The sequence below is a fragment of the Netta rufina genome, assembly GCF_964035555.1.
Source record: "Netta rufina genome assembly, chromosome: 9".
NCBI classification, from domain to species: domain Eukaryota; kingdom Metazoa; phylum Chordata; class Aves; order Anseriformes; family Anatidae; genus Netta; species Netta rufina.
The window spans coordinates 3295460-3319332 of NC_140132.1; the positions used below are offsets into that span (position 1 = coordinate 3295460).

Genomic DNA, 23873 nt, shown 5'->3' on the forward strand with positions numbered 1-23873 from the left:
GCATGTGTATATTTTCCTGAACTAAGGCTCTGACATTTTTTGCTAAACAGGTCATTGTAGTCCAAATTTTTTGAAGGGCTTTACACTTTCAGGAGTCTTGTTAGGGAAGAATCACTTCTTGTTTGCAGAGAATAAAGATTATATCATTTTATTAAAATATAATTTCTGAAAGGTTATTTTCTGGACCAAGCGATACCTCTCAGTTAGAAGCAGTAACTATCTAGAACAATTCTAGGATTCTATTTTCTAAAAAAAAAACAACCCATAAAACTATAGTGTTATGAATCCTTTGCTTCAGTACAATGTGCAATTCAAACTGAAAAATTTTTGTGGGCCAGCTCACTAATATTTTACATGTAAAAAAGTATTTAAGTGGGAAAATATAGATAAAATTAATCTAATCTGATATATATATTGTGAGGCACAAAAGCTTCGTTTTAAATGATCTGTGACAGTGCATAGGTAGATGACATTTGTCTTATGATCTAAGGCTATGAATCAAAATACGTCATGTGCCTGTTCTGACTGAAGTTTGATATTTTTATGTTGTTACTGTCACTACTGTTTTGTTTCAAAACAGTGAACATGTCAACATATCCTTTATTTTTCTTTTAACTCCAGTTATTGTACTAGTTACATGATTTAAAAACAAAACAAAAACAAAGATATGAAATGAGTACATTTAAACCAGTGATGTAATCCTTTAGTACAGATTAAAGAAAATTTGAACGGTTCTACCTAAGTCAGTGTCAGCTAACAAAACCCCTGCTGTTTCAGTTTTTTACTTACTGATAACCCCAACAGTTTTGACATGAATGAGTTTGTGATGGCTCCTGGATGGAAATGCTTGCACAGCTGGAGGTTTTGGTGTCAGGTGTAGTCAGTTCATATTGATGCCTGAGTAAGACAGCTCGTGTGTGTAGCTGCCTGAAGTACCACTGGGAACACTGAGAAATTCTCACAAGCTGGTCACAACAACAGCTCTTCAAAGACCTGGAGGCCCGTTTGACTTGCCAGTACTGGTAGTACATGGACTTTGAAACTATAAAAGTTAATTCTAAAAGATAACAAACCTCTTAAAACTGTAATATCAGCTTCTGTGGTAAAGTTGTGTTACTGCACCCATCTTAGCACAAAAATACCACGAAGTGTGGGCAGGGACCACTGGTTCCTTTACCCTGCACCTATCATAGGAATGCTCTGTGACACAAAAGTAAAAAGCTCAGCCTACAATTGTCAATTTGGAGTGAAATTAGGAATTAAAGCTAAGCATTGAAAAAGGAAGTAGAACTAAATTGAAAAAAAAAGAGGTAGTAATAATAGGAAGACATTTAGTGATCTTTTTCTCTTTATCTCAGGTACGCTTAGAACTCAGAAGCTTGGAGAGGTTGCATCAGGTGTTCCTAAATTTTCTTCACTGAATTACACCCAGAGGAAAATTTTCTTTGGGGCGTATTACAGAACTCTTATAGAAGTGCAGTCAGGATGGAGAGAAAATGTAGGCACCAAATACTTGAAGACCAGCATGTTAGATACATCCAGGAAAACAGCTTTTGCACAATGCAGGTCCCACGGGGGCTCTAGATCTCAAGAGAATGAGGCAGGATGCCCGGATGACCGAACATTTGACCTCTCACTTTACAGTCAGTTAATGAGATAAAAGTAACTCTCCCATTTTAGTCTTGCTGAAATTTTTGTTCTCTCAGGCTAAAAATATTTTTTATTTTCTTATTTTTTATTTATTTATTGTTCTTCTAGTCTGTGTTGGGTCTCTGTGTTGTAAGCCATTATGATTAACTATTTTTTATTGGATGATGCCTGTGTATATCCTTTATGGAGTTCTGTGAATTCCATTGCTGTTCTGTGATTACACTTAATGATTAAGGTTTTTATATGGCAAAAGACAGTATACGTCCATGTTTGTGTGGCCAACCCTTGAACCATCTAAGTCAATTATGTCTTCTCCTAATCTTCTCCTAAGCGATAGCAAACGCCTAGTTCAGTATGGAGCAACCCCTCCTTTATGCTGCACAATCAATGTAAAGAGAAATTTTTCTTTGCTTGTTTGTTTGTTTTGTTTTGTTTTGTTTAGCCTTCCTCCCCTCCCTGCAGGAGAAATTCCCTTCTGTTGTTGTAAATACATGAAATCCATAAAGAATGGTGATCCTGAATGACTGCCTGAACTCTGAGTGAGTTGCCCATATTTGTATGGATAGAACAGATTAGGATGATAAAAGTGTCAGTCTGGGATTTTTTTTCCCTAAATCCTCCTTATTTCTCTATAGTAGAACTTCACATTTTTACCAAGCCTTGTTTTCAAAGCTGTGTTTTTTGGAATAACCTGTTTCAGTCTTATTCTGAAGGAATGGATTCCTGCTTGGCTTTGGAAATACAGGTCACTGTCACAGCTGTGGTTTCAGTTCATCCACTACAGCTAGTTCTGGGTGCTGTAGAATTCTGACAATGAGGTGTTATCATTTTCTATAGGTCACCTTGAGGATCCAAGAACAGAAATCAGATAAGAAGCAGCAGCTGGAAAGAAAATGTGAAAAGTGTATCTTTTAATAGCAATCTAATTGGGTAAAACCTCTACTGCAGAGGTAGCAAAGCCTCAATTTCAATTAAAGACATAGTCTATGCCCTCCCATTTCTGGATATAAGATAATTTGTGAGGTTCATAAATTTGCATATCTTCATCAGAAGAATATCAGTCTGTTAAGCAGTGTAGGCTAACCATGTGTGCCTTTTTTTTTTTTTTTGGGGGGTATAATCTTGGTGAAAATGAATTCTAGTGGATATATATGTACTTCTTTTTTTTCAGAGATAAACACCATGCAGGAGATTGCATATTGGAAAGGTTCTTTCCTCCTGCCTCTAATTTTAAGCATCTTCTAGTTAACTTAGAAATGTAGTACTTAGCAGCCGAGAATATCCTGCAGTATATGAAATCTCTATTTCAAACAGCTCCAGCTGCAGCTCATTGTACAACTACAGATTTCTGAACTTGTTCTTGAATTACAGAAGCCTTTGCTTGAGAGTGACATGTTCCCTAACTACCAAAACACACTCTCATGTATTCTGTTGATATTAAAGGATTGTGAGTGGAGTAAATTCCTACTTAGTTAAACAAACACTATAGTGAAATGTAATATTCTCCCATTTGATCAAGGTGAAAACACAGCTTGAATGTAGTACATGGAGAAAGATGTTGGAACAAAGAATGGAGCAGGTACAGTAAAAAGATGGTTGTAAAATGGAGGCATATCTTCTCTATGTCTCAACTACTCTTGATCCTGGAAGTGTAGAAAGAGCGTATCTGAGATTTACATGATTCACCACTTTTTTTCCCCCTCTTGTGTAAAGATAGCACCACCTTTCTAAAACAGTGACCCAGATTTTCACTATCTCTGTATGAGAGCATTTACAGGATGGGACCTACAACTTAAATCACAGGAATTTGCACTTTAGTGATGACCATGCATACCCTCTGTGCCTGGCTTTTCGTTTGTGGTTGTAGTGGGTTTACGTGTCAAGGTTTTGGTAGCAGGGGGCCAGAGGGGTGGTTTCTGTGAGAAGGATCTAGAAGCTGCCCCATGCTTGGTAAGGGCCCCATTGTTGACCTGAGCCGAGACAATAAGTGATGTTGTTTTGCGCCTCTGTGAGAGCATATTTAAGACAGGGAAAAAAATGCTGTATCACACAGCAACTGGGAGAGTGAGAGGAGTGAGGAACAGCCTTGCAGGCACCAAGGTCAGTGAAGAAGGAGGGGGAGAGGTGCTCCAGGCGCTGGAGCAGAAGTCCCCTGCAGCCTGTGGTGAGGACCATGGTGAAGCAGGATGTCCCCCTGCAGCCCATGGAGTACCACGGTGGAGCATGGTTCCACGCTGCAGCCTGTGGAGGAGACCACGCAGGAGCAGGTGGACCTGGACTGGGGACATAAGGGTGAGCTGTTTGTAGCTTGATGGGCCCATGAAACATCAGGACATTTGGGGAGGGATGCCACATACAGATGGGCTCGTGATCGAGGGGTGGACCTAACCATTGAAGCCATTACACAGGTTACCCATCAGTGTGAGACCTGTGCTGCAATCAAACGAGCCATGAGGGTAAAGTCTCCTTGGAATAGGGGGAGATGGCTTGGATTTCGATATGGTGAGGCCTGGCAGATTGACTACATTGGACCACTTCTACAAACCCGCCAAGGTAAACGTTACATACTTACCATGGTAGAAGCAATAAATCTTACTATCTCCCTATGCAGAGTCTGTTTTTGCCCGTTACAATAATTACTGCGTGATCTCCTCATCCTTATCTCAACCTTTGAGCCCTTTTCATCATATTTTCTCCCCATTCCTCTTTGAGGAGGGGTAGTGAGAGAGCGGCTGTGGTGGAGCTCGGCTGCCCACTTGAGCGGGACTAAGACAGTCCTTTCTGGAATATTTCCTTTTCGGTTCCTGGAGCACCTCTCCTCCTGCAGCCTGTGGTGAGGACCATGGTGAAGCAGGTTGTCCCCCTGCAGCCCATGGAGTACCACGGTGGAGCAGGGTTCCATGCTGCAGCCCGTGGAGGAGACCACGGTGGAGGGTACTCTGTGGGCTGCAGGGGGACATCCTGCTTCACCACGGGCCTCACCACAGGCCGCAGGGGACTTCTGCTCCGGCGCCTGGAGCACCTCTCCCCTTCCTTCTTCACTGACCTTGGCGCCTGCAAGGCTGTTCCTCACTCCTCTCACTCTCCCAGCTGCTGTGTGGTGCAGCGTTTTTTTCCCTGTCTTAAATATGCTCTCACAGAGGCGCAAAACAACATCGCTTATTGTCTCGGCTCAGGTCAACAATGGGGCCCTTACCAAGCATGGGGCAGCTTCTAGATCCTTCTCACAGAAACCACCCTTATGGCCCCCTGCTACCAAAACCTTGACACGTAAACCCACTACAGTGGTAAATATTGATTGTAAGAAAAACATTGAGGATGATCGTTTGATATTGGTATTTCACTTGATAGGACAAAGGGTAGTGGCTTTAAACCAAAGAAGGGTAGATCTAGATTAAATATAAGAAATTATTTACTCTGAGGGTGGCGAGGCCCAGGCTGCCTAGAGAAGCTGTGGATGCCCCATTCCTGGAGGTGTTCAAGGTTGAATGGGGCTTTGGGCTTTTTTATTATTATTATCTTAATAATAAGCAGAACAGGGACTTATAAGATTAGAGGAAAAAAAAAAGTACTCAGTGCACTGGATTTGCTGATGTGTGGTAATGTAGCCTGGCTGTAGGAAGACTGATGGAGATACAGGATGTGTCTACTGGGATGGAAATAAAAAGATAATTCTGTTTTGGTAATACTTCTAAAATAATAAGAGAAAGGTAAATAGGCGGAACAGATTTAGTAATATGGTGGACTTGATTAAAAAAAAAAAAAAAAAAAGAGGGGATGGGCAGGGAGGAAACAAAACCAACCCTGGTATAACAGCTAGTGCTTTGTTTTGAAAGGTCATTGCAGTTTGAAATCTAATAAGAGTTGATGATGAAGAACAGTAATAAATTTTCAAACAGAATTTCCTATGTTGAATAAAAGAACAAGTATCGTTGCAGTAGGGTATTTCCTAAGTGTGAGTATAATTCTGATTTCTGCACTCCTGCATGCATTTTTAGTTCCGAACTAATTGTATTATGGGACAAGAAAATGTGGTTAGTTACCAACATATGGAAAGTTATTCTAAAGGAAACAATAATTATTTTAGGCATTTTACCAGATGGTTTGTCAAAAACTGCTTTAATTTACTTTTTTTTTTTTTTTTAATTAATTATTTTTTTTTTCCCATCTAACTTTTGTCAGTGTTGACCTGAGGAGGAAGGGATCCTAAAGAAATTTAGGATGGGATAGTGCCATGCTTCAATTTGCCCCAAATACTTGCCGTCTACTCTCTAGGCACTTACCTGGCAGATTTTCTTCCACGCTTATAGTGGAGTATGGCTGTTTTCCACAGTGCTCCATGACACACCAAGGAACATTGCATATGCTTACAACACGACTTGCTGTAATTCAACTGGTTTTGTGAAGGGGAAGGTTTCTGTGGTTAGTTATGCAGTTAAGATACCCCCCAAAATTTTTAGTTTTATTTCTGACGTAAATAATACTGACCAATCTCCCCACGTGACTAGAATAAGTAGTTTGCATTTTGATATTTTGCTGTAGAGTGAGGAGGTATGTAAATATTTCAGTATTATTTTTAAACAAATCACAGTGTGAGGAATTCATAAATCAGCCAGTCTAAAGGTTTTTTTGTTGTTGTTGTTTGTTTGTTTGTTTGTTTTTCCATTTTTAGGTTTTCTGGAGAAGTATTCTATGGCTTATCAACATTCAAATCTTGTTTTAGATAATTAATTAAAATGAAATTGCTAATTATTTTGTCCTTACTTGGCATCTTTCTGTGTAAGAAATTATTCTTGAAAGTCTTTATGAAATATACAGTCTGTTCCATTAAACGTTAATAGAAAAATAACAGAGGTATGACAAATCAAGCTGGAAATATATTGGCAAAGCTCTGTAGCAAAGCTTGAGCAAGAGCCACCTGCTTTTTTCTTATCTTTCAGTTTCTCACTTTTTCCAAATTCAATACTGACATACAAGCCTAGAAAGACAAAGATCCCATAAAAATTTCTATGACTCGTGGGCTTCTCTTTACTGTCTCAATCTGAGAGACAGTAAATCAGTGTGGCTGGCCAGAACTGGACTAGTAATAACCTGGCTACATGTAGTCACTCAATTCCAGTCAAACTGTCTTAGGCACCAGTTTGTTCATGGTATGCTTTTTTTTTTTTTAATTATTATTTCAAAATAGTTAAATGGAAGTGAAGTTAGAGAAATGACAGCTCTGAGTATAATTATTAGACTTTGTATATACCTGTGTTTTAAATAGATTTGTTCTGGCTGATTATTTATGGAGTTGTTGATACTGGTTTGAGGCTGACTTCTTGTGTTCGGCTTTCCCGTGATCCATCCCTATTATCTGTTTGGTATGGTGAAAGCAGATAATGAGCCAAATTCAATCTTGCTGAAAGCAGTAATGAACACAATGGTTTATCTGATTTCAATGGGAATTTAACATTTTATTTGTCCTTTTTTTGCTGTTGTTGTCACAGAAAGTCAGTGATTTGTCAGAGGAGGCCATAAGAATAGAAGTAACTTTTTATGTACACTTGACCCACTAATTTTAAGAACCAAGACCACGAAGACTTAGTATGTGTCTGGTTGTCATAAAAATCAAAAGGAAAATACTATGAGACTAAGACCATTAATGATTTTTGTTTTGTTTTGTTTCCTGTCTTTCTTTCTTTCTGTCTTTTTTCTACTCCCCTATGTGGTCCTGGAATTTCAGGAATTATTAACTGTGGATGCATATACAGAGCAAATAATTAAAACTGACTTGAGTTTCTCATAATCAAATGCGGGAAAAGTACAATAATGAATTGGTTACTTCCAAGAGGTATTGATCCTTCCAGATAAGCTTGTAATTAAACATCAGATTGTTTGAGAAAAAGATTACATTGGTCTGGTAAGATAGAAAAGGTTGTAAAGAGAATGCTTTTTCTTCAGCCATTTTATAGGGGAGAGTAGATTTTACAAACATAAGTGCAGTAAGAAGGCTTCAGGACTGCCTTGTAACCCAGGCTTCCTAGGATAGCCTGCAGAGTTGATGAGGAATTTTGCTTAGATGTTGTTGTTTCTCATCCAGCTGTACTTCTTTTCTATCATTTTCTCCTGGTAAAGTAAGGGCATGTAATCTCAGTGCCTGAATGTTAATTCACTTCACCGTCATTTCTTTGTTGGTTGCAAACAATGAGCTGAGCAAGTCCAGAGTGAAATAGCTTTTGAAGATACGAGGGAGTTTCTCCTGAAACAAAGTGCTTGGACATTTGGATGATAGTGTCCACCAAATGGGACTGAGAGGTTGGGGTCGCACTTGGATGTGTGCCTAAGAATTTTGACAGAGAGACAATACTAAAACTTGTACCAGCAAATCAAATGATCAAATGCTGCTGAAATCCAGGCTTCATTATGAAGGTCTGCATGTTTGTGAATATCCACCAGAACTTTGTGGGAGACATCAGAGTTGTTGACCACTTAATTCCTAATACCTTCTAGGTAGAGTAACAGTACTTTATAGGATGGATATATATCTATATCTATATCTATATCTATATCTATATATATATATATATCTGACACCTCCTTACTCTGGGGTGATTAAGTCCATAGCTTGTTAGCAGCTAGGTTATAATGTATGTTAGACTATCCATTGGATAATAAAAATAAAAGTAGAAAAAAAAGGAGGGTCTAAAGATCTGTAGTCTTCAAGGATGTTATTGGAGTAAGTGTCCTCTGATGGCACTGCAATCATAATATATTTCAGCTTTTATAGACACCTTACAAAACATTTGAACAAGAAGTAGTAGTGGAGTGTTGAAGATCTTCACAAGAAAGCCTTTCGGAAGCTGAGCAAGAGCCTGATTTTTTCCAGAAGAGGGGAAAGATGGGACTAGATCAGCCCCCCAGACTAGTTATTTCTGTTGCAAACAGGATGTCTCAATAGTTCTAAAAAGACTTTCTGCTGTGTGCCCTGCAATAGATGGATTTCTTAATTCTTTCTAGTGTTAACCTTGTAAGTAAAAGCAATGATGTGGATTATTTATACATGTATGGTATGTATGTATAAATAACATTTTTGTCTTCAACTGGTTTAGAATTTAACTAGTTTTCCTCTGCATTCAGTGTCCAGCTGCCTCTTTATTCCAATGTTTCAGAAAGTAATACTCATATTACAGTTCTTTCTTAGTTTTTCATTTTTAATGGTAGTAATTCATATTCTATGAGTGTCTTGCAGCTGAATGCTTCAAGGACATGTCCTTAGGTGGAGATATCAGGTTAAAGATACAGCACAAAGCCTAGCGAGTATTTAGTGCTGACTCATTTTTCATGATTTTACATGGGAATATGAAAACATGGAGTAATAGTTCTTTTATTCTATGATTTTACATGAGAATGTTAGCAAGCATAAAAATATACATAAAAATACTTGTATTTATATACAAAAAATACTTGTATTCTTCTGTCTTTGCAACACAAATCAATTTCTTTGTGCTGAAAGCTGTACTGACCATGTTTCTCCCTCTGTTTCATCTGTAACTGTCTTGTTGCTATAAAGAACTGAAACCCATGATTCATCTTCTTCAATGTTAGAAAGTCAAACAGATCCTGTGACTAGATGTTTTGATTAACGTAATACTTCTTTCTCTTGTGTTGTCAAAATACATTTTAGCTCTCCCGATTAACTGCTCTTAGCTTCTTTTGTTCTTGTTCTAGAATCAGCATTTCTTTCCTGTCTGATTTCGGACTTGTCCCTGTTCCACACTATGAATTTTGTTTTTGAGAAATGAGGAATTACTAAACAGAACCTTTTATGAAGATAATTTTGTCTTAAATCTTATATCTCAGAAAAATATCATAAACATCTTTAATTCAAAAAATTTCCTGTAAGGAAATTTGTCAGCTCTTAACCATTCATATGAATTAAAAGAATTTTTGAAGCAACTAACAATTCAGGAATAGGGACTAATAATAATAATAATAATAAAAGCATAATGAGGTTATGTTGTTGATTGTCATTTTGCAGATACAGCATTAAGAATCTTTTCCTACCCCATTGTACTTTCTATCCTCAGAGGGAATAGCCGTTGTGTAGTATCTTAAAATATAATGTAACCTGACACAATAAGATATGTAAGATATGGCACATCAGGGATTTAATGAATCATTTTTTTTCCTATCATCTGAAGCTTCCTATATGGCACGCCTGTAACAGAGGTTTAAAATACTTACGTTTCTTTTCCAGTTTTCCTAATTTTTTATTTAGTTTGTTTCAGTATTTATATGTTTGTTGAAGGTGAAGAATGAAATACTGTTGCAAGATGTAGAAGTGTAGTTCTCAATAATTTTCAAGAATATTTAACATGTATCAAAAGACTCTGTCTCATCCTGTGATGTAAATCCATGCATGTCCAAACCGAATTTTACCAAGTTGGGTGGGCCACTAGAGAGATACTGTTGTGCAAAACAGACTATACTGCTTTGCTATTTGTAGACTCAGTGCTTGGCTGCCTCTTCAAATGTTTCCTAAACCACCAGCTTTCAATGCAGTTACAACAGGAAATGTAGCATTTTTAATATTGTGACTAACATGAGAGATAAACCTTGAGAGACATGAGGCATGCAAGTGCCTCATGAATGCATGTGACCAGGAGGCAATAGGCTGGCTGAAAACGACAGGAACAACCTGGGTTTCTTTTACAGTAGCAGGGAAAATTCCCTTGAATTCTTGCAGCTGTTTCAGAAGGAGGTTATGGTAGTGTACCTTTCAGAAGCCCTGATGTTTGCCACCAAAAAATGAATGTTGTGCCACAAGAATTAATGAAATCCTGGGAAAGCAAACAAAATAAACCCACTACCAAACCCAACCATAACAAGCAAACGTACAAAATCCAGAAAAATTAATAAAAAATGCAAACATGCATACTGGACTCCAATTAACAAAAAGCTGTTAAATCCATCTTCAGGAGACAGAATCCTGCTGCTGTTGTCTCTGTAGTACTTACAATGCTTCCCAGCATAATCATGATCAGATCTGTAAATCCTTACCTTTTTGATTCATGTGGTAATTGTCATGGTGTATCCTACATGTGTGCAGGAGAATAATGTACAGAACCTCGTAAAGTTTGTGCCTAACCCAGTAAAGGCAAAGAATATTTAATAAATCTCATGGAATAAGGGGTAGGGATATATAATGAAATTACCAGGCAGAAAATTTAAATCAGAAAAAAGAAGCATTTCCTCATTCAGCACAAAAGTTCTACAATTTAGTTATTGCCATCAGTTTTTAGATGCAATGAAGTATTGTTGAGTTCAAAAAGTGATGAACATAATTCATAGCATCAAAACAATAAGGGACTGTGTGATTTACATAACAGAAACATAAATTAGTATAGGGATTATTAGCTAAGATTGCAGGTTTGAAATCATACGAAGAAGATTTGGTGAAATCAAACCAAAAAACACATGGGGAATGACCCATGACATGTTTCAGCTCAGTTGCAATTAGTCTTTACTAATTAGTGAGGGTAATCGACCAAAAGGTAAATTTGTAGAAGTGACAGAAGCTCTAGAACAGTATTGTTTAAAAATAAAACAAAAACAACCCTCCCTTCCCCCACCCACACACCCCCCTCCGAAAAAAAAAATAAATTAAAAAAAACTACAACTCTTGCCCCTTGGGCTTGTAGTGGACAGCAAAGTGATGGTGTGCACACTGTGTAATTTGGTGACAGATATGAGTTTTTTTTTTTTTTTTTTTTTTTTTTTTTTTTTTTTTTTTTTTTTTTTTTTTATATAGTGAATTCATAGAAGGGCTTGTTTAGGTCACAGACCTGCCTTCTATAGTCCTAGGAAAATGGGCTGTATTTTATCTGATTTTGTGTATTCCAAAGATTCCTAAGAGAGAGTTTAGTACAAAAGACCCCACTATAATAATTACTAACAAAGGGGAACATCTTCATCTAGAGGGGAGATAAGTCCTTTCCAGGCAGTGTTCATTAATATTGTAATGCGTTCGGTAACAGTTACATTCTTTAGGGCAGATTTGAAATGATAGATGATGAGTTTGGTTGCTTGGCACTACTTTACTGAAAGTCATCTTACCTTTTCTAGATGTATCTTTCATCGTGTTGAACAATGAGTATAAATGGTATCCTGGGCACGCCAGAAGGAAGATCTTATGACAAACAACTTTCTGCTTGTTATCTCTGATGTGATCAAGAGGAACAAATAAATAAATAAAAGCACACTGAGGAGTAATTCTGTTATTTGTAATGACAGGTTCCCTGTAACTTGCTACAGGAGCCTTGAGAATGGATGCCACAGCTCCAGAGGCATGGGCTAAATTCAAAATTTCCATTTCCCTCGACCCGAGATTTTTGAGGTAGATTCCAGTCTGAATTTTCCTAGCGTGAAGACTGGGCCTCTGCACTAAAGAAATGAAAAGTCTAATTATAAATAGAAGTCATGAGAGTGATCTAGAGACTGAAATTATAAGAAAATAATCAAAACCTGACATTAGAAACAATATATTGGCATTGACTAGAAAGATAAAACCCTAAACAATTGTTACTGTGTATGTTATGTAAATCATCAAGTTTATTCCTAATGAAAATTTAGAAGGTCTTTTGGAGTGCAAGATAAATTTGGTTTAAAAAGACATTCCCCAAAAGGTTGTTCTACTGATTTTAATGATGACACAAAGAAATACTCTTTGGGCAAAATAACTATTTCAATTGAGGATAAAAAGGCACTACCTCTAGCCAGCGAATATAGAGACCTATTTTATGCATCTGAAGATTGTCTTATTCTCAAGGTGCAGGCATATGCTGCTGCTGTCATCTCTTAACAAGTTACTGTGTGTTAGTTGCCAGGAAGTAACCAAGTTCACTCAGCCTGTCACAAAATGTGAGATAAAATTTTGTAGTTCAAACTGCTTTCACAGAGCAAGAATCACAGGGCCACAGTGAGTGAGGATGGGAAGGAGTGTCAGCGGGACTGACTGATGGAGTGCGAGCAAGGAGGAGCGGAGAAATTTTGGGCTCTTATCTCTGTTCAAATATTTAATCCAATTACTTTTGCATTAAATGATAAATTCTTAGGGGATGTTGGTTTGAAACTCTTTGGCAATTGTTCTTTACGTGCAGACAGGCACTTTGGTTATGAGACAAAGACACTGACTTTTCTACATTGCCTCCGACCCTGATTTAAAGAAAAAACAAGTGAGTTAATCACTTGTAACCAGAAAATCTGTCTAGGTTCCCAATTCAAGAAAGAAGGCTGCGAATCCTACTTTCTGTGATGACCAAACTGAGAACTGAAGGCAACTACGTCAGACTGGCATCTCTCTTCTCTGGTTCCATTTAAGATGTCAGTTCTGCTGAACGTGAAGTATTTACCCCCAATAACTACGTGCAAAATTTAGCTGGGTTTTGCAGTTCTAATCCAGGGCCCAAATGATTAAAACCAAAATAATATGCACAGGAAAAAGTTTTTAAAATAGCAATAATGGGAAGTAACACAGCACTACAGCAATGCAGAGAATGCTGAGAGAACATGTTCATGTGTTGGCATGTGTTGACATACCTGAATAGAGGCTATATCACGCTGTTGATGTTTATGTGGATTCATGATGTTTAATTTCAAAGTTAAGTTCATTTGAATTGGTTTATCTTTTGTTTTTAAAAATCTTCTAAAATCTTTGCATATGAGTTGGAATATTTGCTTGCTTCTTTCTATAGAATGCTACATATCATTAAGATCAATTAATGACTTCTAGAACAATATGAAGAAGTATATTCTAGGAATGGCCTTTACTTAATTTCAGTCTCTCACAAGTGAATGATGTGTTTGAAACTAGTAGAAAGGTCATTCTAGAAGTAAATATGTTATGAATTTTCATATCATTGCATATCACAATTTCCTAGCATAAAATATTTTGTGCACCCCACTGTTATGCAAGAAAAAAACACTTCTGAAAATGGAAACAATATTAAGAATAAAGACACCATTGATGATTCTTTCACTGTTTGATGTTTTCATAATGAAATAATAGCATAAGATATAAACAAAACAATGTGTTGTGTTACTGTAATGAAGTTAATGGTTTCTGTTCAGAATTACCCGTCAGTTTTACCAGCAGTAATGTGAGTGCCACTGGGGTCCTGTTCAACAATGACACTGTAGGTTGCCAATACTTACTGAGAGTAAAATGAGATGATGCTGAGCTGTAAAAAAACTCCACTGCTAATCTTTACAGATCTATAGGTACTTCCTATATTCTTTCTGCCAGGTAGTTGACCTATTTTATCTTCAGAATGGATACTCTGACTTCATTTTCTTTTTAAAAAAACATCTTGGCTACATGTAAGTGCAGGAATTGCTGAAAAACAGGGTAAGTCGGTTTAGCTTGTCTACTGGAAGTGTAATATTAAATCCATTGTATCTACAGAAATAGCAAACAATTTGAATGGCCTTTCCCAGCGGGATATAGGAAAATATACCAAAAAACAGTACTAACAATAATCTGATGAGAAAAGCTGAGGAAAAACTATAAAGTGCTTCTCAATAATTATTTATGTGTATGCTCACATCTAGCAGTACTCCATGGTTACTGTGAAGTAGATATTTTCCTTTTGTTGAGGCAGGCAGAAAGCAATCTCAATTTATTTTGTAGTTATTTCAGTATGCCTCAAGGTTAGACTGTGCCTGAGGATAGGTATAGCAAAGCAGCTGATGTATGGTAACTTATTATGCAAGGGTAGCTTACCCATTTGCTGGCACTCTGCTTTTAAAATCTATCATGTTGTTTAAAATTTGCCTTGTTATGTTTGCTGGTTTTCCAAATAGATTTGGGCAGCCATGCTTTTGGTCTCAATTAGACAGACAATTTCTTTAGGCATTTTTTTGCTGCTTCACTGAAGTAAAGAAAATGTTTTCTATCCATTTATTACATTCACTGGCAGTTTCATTACTCTGGGTATTCAAAACTCATAGGATGAGAATGGCAGCTTGGAAGCAATCCAAAATAGTCACAGTTAACGGTGTTTCAAAGAATCATGTTCTGAGTTATCTGATAAAGGTTTCTCTTCTTTATTGCACTTATTGATGTCTTTCCTGATGGGCTGGGGCATCGAGTGGAACTGCTGAGGGAAAATAGTAAATGTTTATTTCTAGAAGAATGTTGCTTACATTGTCACTTCAGCAGGATACTGTTTTTGACATTAGCTTTCTAAATTTTGATTAATTCCCACTGTGCTGCAGATGTAGTGAGTTTCTAATAAATGAAACTGATGTAGTTGCCATATTAATGTTTTATGCAATATATAAGGTGTTTTTTTTTTTCTTTCTTTTTTTTTTTTTTTTTTTTTTTTCTCCTTGCTTACATGGTGTTCCAGGATGGGAAAAAAAGTCCTGATTGTTCTGACTTCCAGGACTTTATTATAAAGCACTTTCCAATACTTTGTGGCCTGCCTATTCTTTAAAGTTGCAGATACCCAAGGCTCAGACTGATGTAGTTCACAGCAGGCAATAGCTACTTCTAGTTAGAAATAGTACCATACAGGCATCTTTTATTTATTTATTTATTTATTTATTTATTTATTTTTAATCTGACAAACTGTGACATTCTCATTCCTGTATGGACACGGTGGTACCTGATCAAGTTGCAAGTCATCACCGTGCCCTGTCAGGCAATATTTCACCATGACTTAGTACTATATTTTTCCACATATGGTAGGAGAACTACTTCAATGTAGGTAGCCAGACTGTTCTTAAACATATGCAAAAGTGTTTGAAGGTAACTTTTCAGGAACATTTAAGGTGGAGAAGTCTGTGTGTGCCAAGGTGCTGATACTGGTTAATTTTTACATTCTTATGAGATGATCTCATTCATCCTAACTTTCTGAGCCCAGGGCATAAACCACTCTTTTATTTATGTATTTATTATTGTCATTATTATTAATTTGTTCATAATTGGAAAATTAATATACTTTTCAAGCTGCTTGTTTTCAAGCAGACCTTGTTTTGATGATAAGCATAGTGTCTAAGCATGCAGTATTGATAGGATTTTGCTGTCTTTCAAGGATTAATTAGAAAAGAACATATACACTATAAATATTTACTAACTAAAGTGTTTTTTTTTTTTTTTTTTTTTTCTGGATATTTCTCTGAACACCTCTGTTTGTCTAAGCATACAAGTGTTCAGTAGAAACCTGAATAGCCATAGAAAGAAACAAGAAAGATGGAATAAGAAATAAACAAACGTGAATAGCCACAGGTCACAGGTTTAGCCTTGTTGTGTTTCCCTGTTCTATTTATTTGTATTTCATTCCCACCAGGGATTTCCTATCTGCGTTGGCCCTGTGCTTCCCATTGTGAAAAAAAATTGTTCTGTTCAAATAACACAGGGGATGTGAGGAAAGAAATGTAATCTCCATTTTAGCTAGAAAAGAGGTGGAGGTAATCTGACTGTTTGTTCCCTGGTCACGCAGGATGTCTCAGGGAGTCAGAAATTGAACCCACATTGTTTGTTTGAGGCCCACTAAGTCCTAAAAATGTATTTCCGTAAAATAGAATGGAATCATTAGTTTAACTTACTAATTTCCATACTTCTGTGAACACTCTTTGGAACATCTGATTTTTTTTTTCTATTTCAATTAATCCTGTTTTCTTGTCTTCCATTTCCTACTTTGCATTAACAATTATTGTGGGATTTAAAAATTCAATGGACTGAAGGTTTGAATAAGACTAACTTTAAATAATAATTTGAACATAAACCATTTTTTCAAAGAGATTGCATTTCTAGATAATCTTTATTGTCATTGCTATATAAAAGATTTAAATCTGTTTCCATTTTTTTCATAAATTGCTGCATATGCAAATATGGTATGATATTTCAGATGTGCATATAAGAATAAAACAGTTGCAAGATTTTTTCTGCTTAAAGTATTAGAAAAAAATTGATAATATCTTAAGAGTGTAGGTTTTAATTATTTTCTTACTAAAGTATTCAGAATTTGGTAGCTTTTAATGTATAGTGCATAGATTGAAGTTGGTGCATTCAATCCTTTTTCTGGGCTGGTAGTACAGGGTGGATCTTCCCATGATCTATTCCTGTAGAGCAGTTGTCTGCTTTTGTATCAGGGCATTTCTTCAACAATGTAGGTGCCAGTTTCTTCTACTGATTTAAATTTCTCTTAAGATCTGTTTTTAGCTGAACACATGAAGGTGAATATATTTAGTCTAAATTACAACCAGCTCAAATCAATTTACGTATTTGAAAACCATAACTTTAATTCTTTACATAGAAAAAAACATCTCAGGGATCCAAAGCCAGTGGCTTTTGGCCTCTGTTGGCTTTTAATATCTGAAGATGGTTTTGGAGGTTTCGAGTGCTGCTGAACACAAATGTAAAATGCCAGCCTTTGACATTGTTGTGGCAGCTTGGCTTTGTTAGCAGATTAGAAATCAGAACATAGAATGATTTTAAACGATTAGCTGAATACCTAACCTGAGTACTTTTTTTTTTTTTTTTCTTCCCTATGTTTCTTTCCATATTTTACCAAAGCTAAGTTAGAAGTTGGTATAAGGTAATCTGTGATTGTAAGAAATGGTTCTAAGAACTGAACCAAAACTTAGTTCTTACAAACATATCTGAGAGGAGGCTTGCAAATGGGAGACAGGTTTTGCATAGTGTTTAGCAGCTCATTTTAACCTTCTCTTTAGGTTTATTATTTTATTTTTTGAAGCTCTCCCAAGAGTCCTTTCTGACCATGTTCAGGTAGAACAAGTGCAACCACTCTGGGGAGACACTGAGTGAGCATTAAATGACAAATCGGTGTCACCACAAAGAGTACTGGTGAAAAGATCTTGCGGATATACATCTTGCTGCGTTTTATCTGAAACTAAAACCTTAGGAAACAATTGGGCTGACTTGCAAACAATCTAACAATCTATGTTTGTGAATGTGATTCTTAAACAAGCCTCATTTTTGTACAGTACCTGTGTTAATATTCTATCTGCCTTTGGAAAAAGAACTGCAATATCAAGGCCACCTTGATATGTATCAATCTTAGGATTTTATTGGAAGAATACTCTAAAAATTACATCTGTTCACATAGAGATAGCAATTACATGAGCATAGATATTATGATTTTTAATTTAGCTTTGTCAGCTAACTACTGAAATGCTGAATGTACCTAATTAGTTAATGTATATATTATGAAAACAGACTATTAAACAGAGAAATTAGGATAAAACCAACAAGAGACTTACATACAAAATATACTTTATCAAGATTATTGAAATTCTACATCTTAACATCTGGATTTTTTGGTAGTGTTACATTCTTATGTAATTTATGTAATTAATAATTCTTATTAATACATTCTTATTTAATTAGTAGCTATGTTGATACCTGTTACTTGTGTCCTCTGTGCAGCAATATTTCAAAATGCTGTGAACTTCACAAGGAATGCCTTAAAAAAAAAAAAAAAAAAAAAGATCAAGGAAGTTTTTTACTCTTTTTCTGTGGACTTCAAAAGTTCTTTGAAGGTTTAGCCCTGAAATTTTGCTACCCTTTTTTTTTGTTCTGCTGTAGGCGTGTTGTCCACTGTGTCCTGTTGTTTCTCAGAGCCCTCCAGAACCATTGCTGCCACCTAAGACAGGGCCACAGAAAGTCCATAACCAACACCAATTAATCAGTTTTGTTTCCTCATCTCTTTGTAACCACCAATCAAAATAAACATTATTTGGTTCAATAGAGAATCTACATGCAAAATGAACATTTGTTCATTTTGACAAGCTTCCTGAAAGGAAAAAAAGCTTTAGAATTGATAGTAGCTAGAAAAAAGGGGAAAGGTATCTTAAAAACTCTTATGAAGTACTTCATAAAACTCAATTCTGAGAAAGCATGTAGTGAAGTTCTCCACCTACGCTCAACAATTTTAATTCTTCGTATAAACCAAGCAGTCTTAACTGTATTCACTGCAGCGTGTGGGGAATGTTAGTGGCAGCTCCCAAGGCCGGTGGTGTTCGGTGTGTGGCATGGACAGCAAGGAGGAGTGCTTGTTGGCAAGCACATCTCCTCCTGCTCAGTGCTTGGCCAAGCTCAAAAATATTTACAGCAAGGAACATCCATCACAGCACACTTCTGATTATTTTGCTTGTAAAATGAATGGATATATTGACTTGAGAGGAAAAAAGTGCCCTTTGTGACTGTTTGAAAAGATTTTTTGCTTTTGCGTTCCTAGGGTTTGCCAGTAATAACATTAACATTTCACGTGTGACAAAAACAATTAAATTTCCTCAGAGCAGAATGAATGTTGATTCATTAATCAAAACGAGTTAAGGTAAATTTGGATTAATTGTGAAAGAAAGAGTAAAGAGCTTATCTAACAATAGGAGAGCTGCATGCCTTTGAAACTCAGATCCAGTCCAAGCCACCAGAACATGAAAAACTGTTCCAAACAATAGTTGAACTGGGCTTTGTTCACATTTGAACAATTTTATCTTCAACACTCTAAAAGGAAAAGAAAATTGCCACAAAAAATTATTCTACTTGGAACTGAAAGCAAGCTTAAAATATAGTTAAACTATAGAACAAGCTGGGTTTTGTCCCTTGCCCTTGTCCTTGTCCTTTCTCTCACTGAGAGGTGGTCTAGAAAGCGTTCTCTGACAACATTGATGTTCTATTGATTTGAAGGACAAAGAGACTTTAAGGAGATAAGCCAACTTTACCACAAAAGTCAATGCTTCTTTGATTCTTGATATATTAAGTATATATAAACTCAATATACAGTTGGATTTTAAAAATAAAGAAGTCAGAGTTTGTGCCTGATGTCAGATATATCATTCAATATGTATGAGATGTGTCCCCATGCAAAGCAAATAACATTCAGAGCTATAACCGAGTGACAAGATAGGCAAGGATACTGTATATTTTGGACTGTCTTCCATGGCTTGTAACTCTCCTGCCTCAGTCAGTGCAAAATCTAACATTCATGATTAACTGTTTCCAAAATTAACTTTATTATAAAAGTTTCCTCTGTTTTCTGTCTAAAAATATTACAGAGGTCAATATTAGTGCTGTTTCAGATACATGTAAAAAATGTAACGTTAGGATTTGTTACCCCTGATACGTGGCCTTTGAACCGGTGGGAAGGTAAAGTTCCTAGCGTAGTTTCAATACCTGTCTTTATCTCTGAGGATTCTGAAATTAGGGACTTTAAGTGACTGTTATGTTTTGCTATAAGTAAAGTTATCCCAGGTCATTTCTAGAGGGATAGGAATTTTCAAATTAATGATATATAAAGCTTATGCAATTCCTATTTATTATTAAATACTTGTTAAGACTATCATAACTGTGGTGTTTTAGAGAAATATATTAAGAAGCAGCATTGCCTATGCAGGGAAGGACTGAAATACTGTACAGGAAAGAACTAGGTACCTTACAGTACTGGAATGCTTGCATGAAATTTGCATGTAAAGACTGAAAATGTCTGTTTCCACTGATGGACTGATTATCATTTAATGTGAGGACAAACCAAGGGAACTGCCAGGCTGTATTGGTTGCTCAGATGGTGACAGTGAATCAGCAGTGTGATGTAGCTCTGACTAAGGCAAAAATTTCTTAGGTAGTATCAGGAAGCTATCTGCAGGACAGACAGAAGTCTTGATGCATTGGAAAGGCAGTGCTAGGCCTCAGAGTGCAAGTTGTGAGAACAGCCCCCTTAACACAGGGCTTGTCCTGCACTGGGAGACTGAGCAAGCCTGGTTCGTTTAGTCTATCAGGTGAAACTTGAGATGAGTTTGTAAGCATATTCAGTAAATACCTTGTGGATGTGAACACTGGTGTGGAAGAGGGAAGAGACATTTCACCTAGAAGTCAGTGATGATGTAAGAAACTGAGTTCAAGCTAGCTGGTAGATAAGGCAGAAATCAGTGGAAAGCAGGTGAGCATAAGACAGAATTTTTCTCACATCACTGAGCTCCCATTCTATTCTATTACAAATGCGGTCTTAAAAATAATATTTTTTACCCCCTAATCATTCATGTTAGGAAGTTTTCAGCACCTGAACGAGTAAGATTCTGAAGCTGCTGTCCTCTAAATGAAGTGCAGGCAAAAGACCTGGCTGTTATAAAACAGAATTTATGTCCATAAACCTGGCTGCATGATGAGGTGAACTCTGACAACACACAGCTACATCCTGAGCTGGTGACCTCTATGAGGTCAATGTCCCATTCCTACTTCTCTTACTGCCTTAAATTTCTAGGTTTTTGTTCTTTTCCCTAGACAAGTTACTCTGAAGATTGTTTTGAAAATTACTGGTTATGAGCAGTGGCCAGGCTATTTCACGTTCATTGCTTTGCTTGCAATATTTTGAGAGCAGTGCTGAATCTAGATTAATTTGTATTATTTAATCCTTTAAATTTACTTTCTTTAAGATGTATCAAAGATGAGCTTTATTCATAAATACGTTTAGAAGACAAATACAGAAGGGGAAAAGAATCTTGTTTTATGGTATTTGTGAAGCATACGCACATCTTTTATATGCAGTAATTGACCCATATGATGTTTTTTTCCTGCAGTTCGTTTCAGACCCTTGTGCCAGCAACCCCTGTCACCATGGCAACTGCAGCACGAGCGGTGATGGCTACCTCTGCATCTGCAGTGAAGGCTATGAAGGAACAAACTGTGAGCATTCATTTCGCAGCCTTCCGGCCTCTGAGCCAATGGAACCATTGCCACCAAGCCAAAGCAGGCCAGTCTCATCCACACTGGAACCCGACATCGTTCTTCCGCACTCAAGAGCAACGGTGACGTTACCAACGTGGCAGCCGAAAGCAGGACAGAAAGTTGTAGATCTGAAATGGGATGAAATAGAGGTGAGAGTATTCTGTTTAAGTAAAAATGCACAGAAAGGAACTTCTGAGTGTTATCGTTGTTGGGTTGTCATTTGTGCATGACGTCATGGAAGTCTACATGAGAAGGGCTGAAGATACGGACTCTGCCTTGAGTAAATTTTCTGGTAAAATTAAATACACAAAAAACATTATTTATTAAAGGTAATGGGCTTTTAATCTTGGCCTTTTTAAGATGTATTTTATTAGATAATTCTTCAAAATCAGATTTTTATTTTATTTATCTTTTATTCCAGTTATTCATATGACCCCATATCTCCAATTATATAAATTTAGGGAAATCAGAAGGTTAAAACAATACCTTTGACAAATACATATATATATTATAATCCCATGGTGTTTTGAAAACTGCCCCTGTAGTGTTAAAAAAACATAGCTACTTGAGGATTAAAAATGGCAGTCAGTCACTACATCCCACATCACATAACTGCAGAGATCCAATGGTGTTGAAGGAATAACTGAAAATTTTAAATATTTGTTGTACCTCTTAGTAAAACCATAATCTTACAATATTTAGCAAAACTACAACTAGAAAGCACAGAACATAACAATCCTTAAGAAGAAATGATCTTTATTTTCTACTATTTCTGTGCACTCTTTGTTTTAAGAGCAGTTTTTAGATGTCTTACATAGACATCTGTAGAATTACAGACTTACCCAGTTACTCTTTAATATTTGTCTTTACATGTGCAAATCATGTGTAGGTGGGAAGTACATTTGTTCACCAACTTGACTGAGAAGAATCAATTATTTATTTCTTGATACCTTTTCCATGTGTATATTGAATTCATTCTGTCATATGACCATTCTTCTCCCTGCTGCTTTCACGTCTGTCGCTGCAAGGATGGTTTAGAACTGCATTTCTGTTCTCTTTCTTGAAGATGTGAGGCCAGTGCTAGTGCATATGTTGTTCCTACAGCAGTTGGTACTGGAAGTCTCCAACTGATCTGGAGATCAGCTGTAATAATACTGCATATGTGCAAAATGCATACCAAAGAACAGTCTCTGCCATAGATATGAACATATGTTTTGGGGCAGTGGGGCTGCAGGGAAGCGTGTTTGTGAAGAAATAATTTAATTTCAGTAAACAAAGAATTAAAACCCTTGTGCCATCTTTTTCTTAATGAAGAACGCATTGTAGAAGAAAGTCACTTCATTTGTGTTTATTCAGGATTAAATAAGTGAAATGTCAGCTGTCTCTGTTTCTAACATTTCATGAAGCATGATACTTCCGAGGTGTATTGGCACACTACCTAATGAAAAAGTGAAAAAGTTTGAGTTTAATTCCTGAAAATGTTAAAATTTTCATTATTCTTTGCTAGCACAAACAAATATATTCCTGTGTCTACTTTAACATTTATTTAAATGAGCTTTTGAAAATTAAATCAACCTGTGTAAAAGATATATTGGATATGTTATGACTCTCGTTTTAAATTTGAGGTACAAATAGTTATAGGGCTGTATCACATTTTGTTGAGAGTTTGGGTCACCAATATCTGGAGAACAAAGCTTTATTTCTTGAAAAGTCTTTACCCATACCTATTATTTTACAGTAGAATATATGTCAGGTACTGAGGATGGGTTTTGGAGAGAAAGCACTGAAGCAGAAACAAATACTGATCTGCTTTTATTAGTTAGTTTAAATGCAGTGTCATCTCTGTGTGGGTGCTTTGTATGTCCTGATCAATTAAGGGCAAGCCATTCCCTGTGCCTGTCTTGCCTCGTGTGTCTTCCTCAGTCTGTGGTCTGGTATTGTATAAGTAACATTTCTGCCTGGTTTATGTTTTCAGATAGATTCACTAAGCATTTCAGCCAAACGCATAGTTCACAAGTAGGTATTTTAATAGCTGAAATTCATCAGTTCACAAGCTGAAATTCATCCTTCTTCATGTCTTCTCTTACCTTCAATTCTTAAAATTGAATTTATCAATAACATTAGTAACTCTGATATGGAGGTTAGTTGTCATACTATTAGAAATTACTTGCCCTGATATGTTTTTAATTCATTGTGATAGATCTTGTATTTTTTTCAGTCTTTCTTATGTAACATAGTGATCTTGTGTTCTTTGGAATTCACAGTAAGAGAGAGGTACCTCTGTGGAAGAAAACCATTCCAGTTGCTAATACAGGACCTTTTCTCTGACCTATATTAAACCAAAGGGAGAGCTGATATGCGTGAAGATCTATATTCCAAAACCTCTTTGGAGGAGGCTTCAAGAGTAAAGGGTTAAATGTTAAGCAGGAAAATACTACCTTTCCTAGTAGCTTTAAAAGCTTTGCAAAGCTTGATCCTTTCTTGCCCTCTC

The 23873-nt window shown here is 36.5% G+C and overlaps 1 protein-coding gene across 1 annotated transcript in view; it reads left to right on the forward strand.

Annotated features, from left to right (window-relative positions):
* DNER (delta/notch like EGF repeat containing) overlaps positions 1 to 23873 on the forward strand; it is a gene marked incomplete at both ends in the record, with an annotated part of 118909 nt that overhangs the window by 24003 nt on the left and 71033 nt on the right. Inside the window, one exon of the mRNA XM_084291907.1 lies at positions 21235 to 21531. Coding sequence (XP_084148033.1) covers positions 21235 to 21531 — 297 coding nt within the window. The remainder of the gene's footprint in view (positions 1 to 21234; positions 21532 to 23873) is intronic.